Source organism: Mobula hypostoma, chromosome X2 (assembly GCF_963921235.1).
Source record: "Mobula hypostoma chromosome X2, sMobHyp1.1, whole genome shotgun sequence".
NCBI lineage: Eukaryota > Metazoa > Chordata > Chondrichthyes > Myliobatiformes > Myliobatidae > Mobula > Mobula hypostoma.
Window position 1 is genome coordinate 4,003,950 of NC_086129.1, and position 4,621 is coordinate 4,008,570.

Below are 4,621 nucleotides of genomic sequence, written 5' to 3' on the forward strand. Positions count from 1 at the left end.
AAGGTAAAGGGCTGGAGAGGAAGGAATCTGATAGGAGAGGAGAGTGGACCGTGGGAGAAAGGGAAGGAGGAGGGACACCAGGGGGAGGTGATGGGTGGGAAAGGTAAAGGGCTGGAGAGGAAGGAATCTGATCGGAGAGGAGAGTGGACCGTGGGAGAAAGGGAAGGAGGAGGGACACCAGGGGGAGGTGATGGGTGGGAAAGGTAAAGGGCTGGAGAGGAAGGAATCTGATCGGAGAGGAGAGTGGACCGTGGGAGAAAGGGAAGGAGGAGGGACACCAGGGGGAGGTGATGGGCAGTGAGGAGGTAAAAGGTCAGAATGGAGAACAGAGGAAGGAGGGTGAGGTGGGGAGATGTTTACTGGGAGGAGAATGGATATTCACGCCGCCAAGTTTGAGTGTACCCTGGTGTTTGCTCCTGCACCCAAGACGAGGACGGGATTGACGCGTCGGAACGGGAATGGGAATAGGAATTAAAATGTTTGGCCGCCAGGAAGTCCCACCGGTGGCAGATGGCACGGCGGTGCTCGAAGATGCGTCCGCCAAGCAGGATCGTGCGCAGGAAGGTTTGACAAGGTGGACGAGTAATATTTTAGACGTTTTTAACATAAGCAACGCAATTCACTATATGTGTCTGGGTGGTGCTCCTGTAAAAATTGGTTGAAATTTTTTTTTTGGGGGGTGGGGGGCGTTGGGAAGTCTCCTCCTTGTACGGAGAACGGGAAACATTCAACCCGTATGCACCTTCTGCTCCGCAGGACGAACACGGCTACATTTCGCGGGAGTTTCACCGCAAGTACAGGATCCCGGCCGGAGTGGACCCAGCTATGATCACCTCCTCCCTGTCTGTGGACGGGGTGCTGACCATCACCGGGCCCAGGAAGCTGGCCGACGTCCCAGAGCGATCGGTGCCCGTCTACCGAGAGGACAAGCCCGCCGCGTCGGAGAAGTAGATCCCAGGGGTCCTTCTTCCATTGAGTTGGGCGTGAAAGTGGCTTCGAACCACGGAAGCTCTCCCCGGCGCTTTTACCACGCTGTGTAATCACACACCCCCTTCGTATCTGTTAGATTGCAATAAACCATCTCTCTGCTCTGCCTTGAATGATCTCATAAAATAAAATCACCAATCTGAACAAACGTGACGCTCGACGTGTTTTCCTTAACCACGGAGGTAAGCCGTACGCCGTTCAAATTAACCACATGCAGTGGCCACGATGAGGTCTCTCCTGCACTTAATGAAGTGGCCACGACAACAACTGAGCCTCCTGGCCGTGCCCGCGTGCTCCGATGCGTTGGGTTGCCGCCCCCTGATTGGCTGATGGGATGTTTGCATTAACGAGCCAGGGACAGGTGCACCTAATGAGGTGACAACTGGAGAGCTCGCCTGCTCTGCATTATAGGACGGGACTTTCGGGTCAGCCAGACTCCCAGATCTCCGTGGTGCGGGGGCTAAACTATTGGAAAAGTACTCAGAGGACCTGCTGTCAGAGCAGACACGAGAATTATTTGAATTAATTAACTACTTCAGAATTTTTTTAAAAAATTGATAGCAAATATGTAGCCACTGAATTTTCTGATTTAAAAAGCATCTATCCTGCGATAGGTCTACTCTGAAACATTAAGACCATAAGACGATAGGAGCAAAGATAGCCCATTGAGTCTGATTTAGGTTTCAATAACCATATAACCATATAACGATTACAGCATGGAAACAGGCCATCTCAGCCCTTCTAGCCCGTGCCGAACTCTTACTCTCACAAAGAGTAAGACATCTCAGAAAACGTCAGAGAAAGGTATACAATATACATCCTGAAATTCTTTTTCTTCGCAAACATCCACGAAAACAGAGGAGTGCCCCAAAGAATGAATGACAGTTAAATGTTAGAACCCCAAAGCCCCCCCCCACAGCTCCCCCCTCCCACGCATAAGCAGCAGTTAGGCAATGACCCTCCCCCAGCAATAAAGCATCTGCACCCCCCATCCAGCACTTGAGCATACAGCAAAGCATCAATAAAGACACAGACCTGCAGTACCCCAAAGACTACTCGTTCACCCGGTATTTGACATACCACAGGCTCTCTCTCCCTAATAAGGGAAAAAGAGGTGTCCCAGTTTCACAGCGAGAGGGGAGACATAACAAACAACTCATCAGTTTATGATGTTAAAAGCCTGTTGCGTTGCCTCTCCCGAGCTCTGTGCCCAAAGAACTCGGGTCTCTGAGCACTCAGCCAGCAGCCAGCTCGCTGCTTTCGATCTTCCGTGTACTCCCACAACACATCAGGCGGTGGCACCGACCTTGAATCCACCCGCCTCCAGAGCCACTAAATCCCGGCACCCTGAAGGCGCGCTGGTCTTCCAGGCCGCCTCCTTGGCGTATAGAAAAGCGGCCGGTCGTGAAACCCCGAGGGCGGGTCCAGTTCCCGCAAAGAACCAAAGTCAGTGTGTGACTTCAGGTCAGGATCTTCAAAAGAACCCTGAAGGGGTAAAATAGAGATATGAAAGATAGAGATAGAGCTGTTTCCGAAGATGTAAGCAAAGTAGTCGCCATTAGGCGCCATATTCCTCCTGAGCTCCGTCCATTTATTAATCCTCTCAATCCCGTTTTCCCCCTGCAACCTAACTAACCGAGAACCTATCACCATCTGCTTTAATTATCACCAATGGCATAACTTCCACAGCCATCTGTGGCAATGAATTCTACCCTCAGATGAAAGAAATTCCTCCCCACCTCCATTCCAAATGGATTCCTCCCATTCCCTTTGGTCCGAGACACACACTACAAGGAACATCCTCTCCACATCCACTCTATCCATGCCCTCTGGTCCTAGACTCCCCCACTACAGGAAACATCCTCTCCACATCCACTCTATCTGTGTCCTCTGGTCCAAGACTCCCCCACTGCAGGAAACATCCTCTCCACACCCACTCTATCTGTGTCCTCTGGTCCTAGACTCCCCCACTATAGGAAACATCCTCTCCACACCCACTCTATCTGTGCCCTCTGGTCCTAGACTCCCCCACGATAGGAAACATCCTCTCCACACCCACTCTATCTGTGTCCTCTGGTCCTAGACTCCCCCACTATAGGAAACATCCCCTCCACACCCACTCTATCTGTGTCCTCTGGTCCTAGACTCCCCCACTATGGGAAACATCCTCTCCACATCCACTCTATCTGTGTCCTCTGGTCCTAGACTCCCCCACTATAAGAAACATCCTCTCCACATCCACTCTATCTGTGTCCTCTGGTCTGAGACTCCCCCACTATAGGAAACATCCTCTCCACACCCACTCTATCTGTGTCCTCTGGTCCTAGACGCCCCCACTATAGGAAACATCCTCTCCACATCCACTCTATCTGTGCCCTCTGGTCCTAGACTCCCCCATTATAGGAAACATCATCTCCACACCCACTCTATCTGTGCCTTCTGGTCCTAGACTCCCCCACTATAGGAAACATCCTCTCCACACCCACTCTATCTGTGCCCTCTGGTCCTAGACTCCCCCCACCATAGGAAACATCCTCTCCACATCCACTCTATCTGTGCCCTCTGGTCCTAGACTCCCCCACTATAGGAAACATTCTCTCCACACCCACTCTATCTGTGTCCTCTGGTCCTAGACTCCCCCACTATAGGAAACCTCCTCTCCACACCCACTCTATCTGTGCCCTCTGGACCTAGACTCCCCCACTATAGGAAACATCCTCTCCACACCCACTCTATCTGTGCCCTCTGGTCCTAGACTCCTCCACTGTAGGAAACCTCCTCTCCACACCCACTCTATCTGTGCCCTCTGGTCCTAGACTCCCGCACTATAGGAAACATCCTCTCCACATACACTCTATCTGTGTCCTCTGGTCCTAGACTCCCCCACTGCAGGAAACATCCTCTCCACATCCACTCTATCTGTGCCCTCTGGTCCTAGATACTCCCACTACAGGAAACATCCTCTCCACACCCACTCTATCTGTGCCCTCTGGTGCTAGACTCCCCCCACTATAGGAAACATCCTCTCCACACCCACTCTATCTGTGTCCTCTGGTCCTAGACTCCCCCACTATAGGAAACATCCTCTCCACACCCACTCTATCTGTGCCCTCTGGTCCTAGATACTCCCACTACAGGAAACATCCTCTCCACATACACTCTATCTGTGTCCTCTGGTCCTAGACTCCCCCACTATAGGAAACATCCTCTCCACATCCACTCTATCTGTGTCCTCTGGTCTGAGACTCCCCCACTATAGGAAACATCCTCTCCACACCCACTCTATCTGTGTCCTCTGGTCCTAGACGCCCCCACTATAGGAAACATCCTCTCCACACCCACTCTATCTGTGCCCTCTGGTCCTAGACTCCCCCATTATAGGAAACATCCTCTCCACACCCACTCTATCTGTGCCCTCTGGTCCTAGACTCCCCCACTATAGGAAACATCCTCTCCACACCCACTCTATCTGTGCCCTCTGGTCCTAGACTCCCCCACTATAGGAAACATCCTCTCCACACCCACTCTATCTGTGCCCTCTGGTCCTAGACTCCCCCACTATAGGAAACATCCTCTCCACACCCACTCTATCTGTGCCCTCTGGTCCTAGACTCCCCCACTACAGGAAACATCC

General features: G+C 52.0%; 1 protein-coding gene across 1 annotated transcript in view; it reads left to right on the plus strand.

Annotated features, from left to right (window-relative positions):
• The window catches only part of cryabb (crystallin, alpha B, b), a 27,508-nt gene extending 26,382 nt beyond the window's left edge, over positions 1-1,126 (plus strand). Inside the window, exon 3 of the mRNA XM_063038162.1 lies at positions 757-1,126. Coding sequence (XP_062894232.1) covers positions 757-951 — 195 coding nt within the window. The 3' untranslated portion in view covers positions 952-1,126. The remainder of the gene's footprint in view (positions 1-756) is intronic.
• The last annotated feature ends 3,495 nt before the right edge of the window (positions 1,127-4,621 follow it).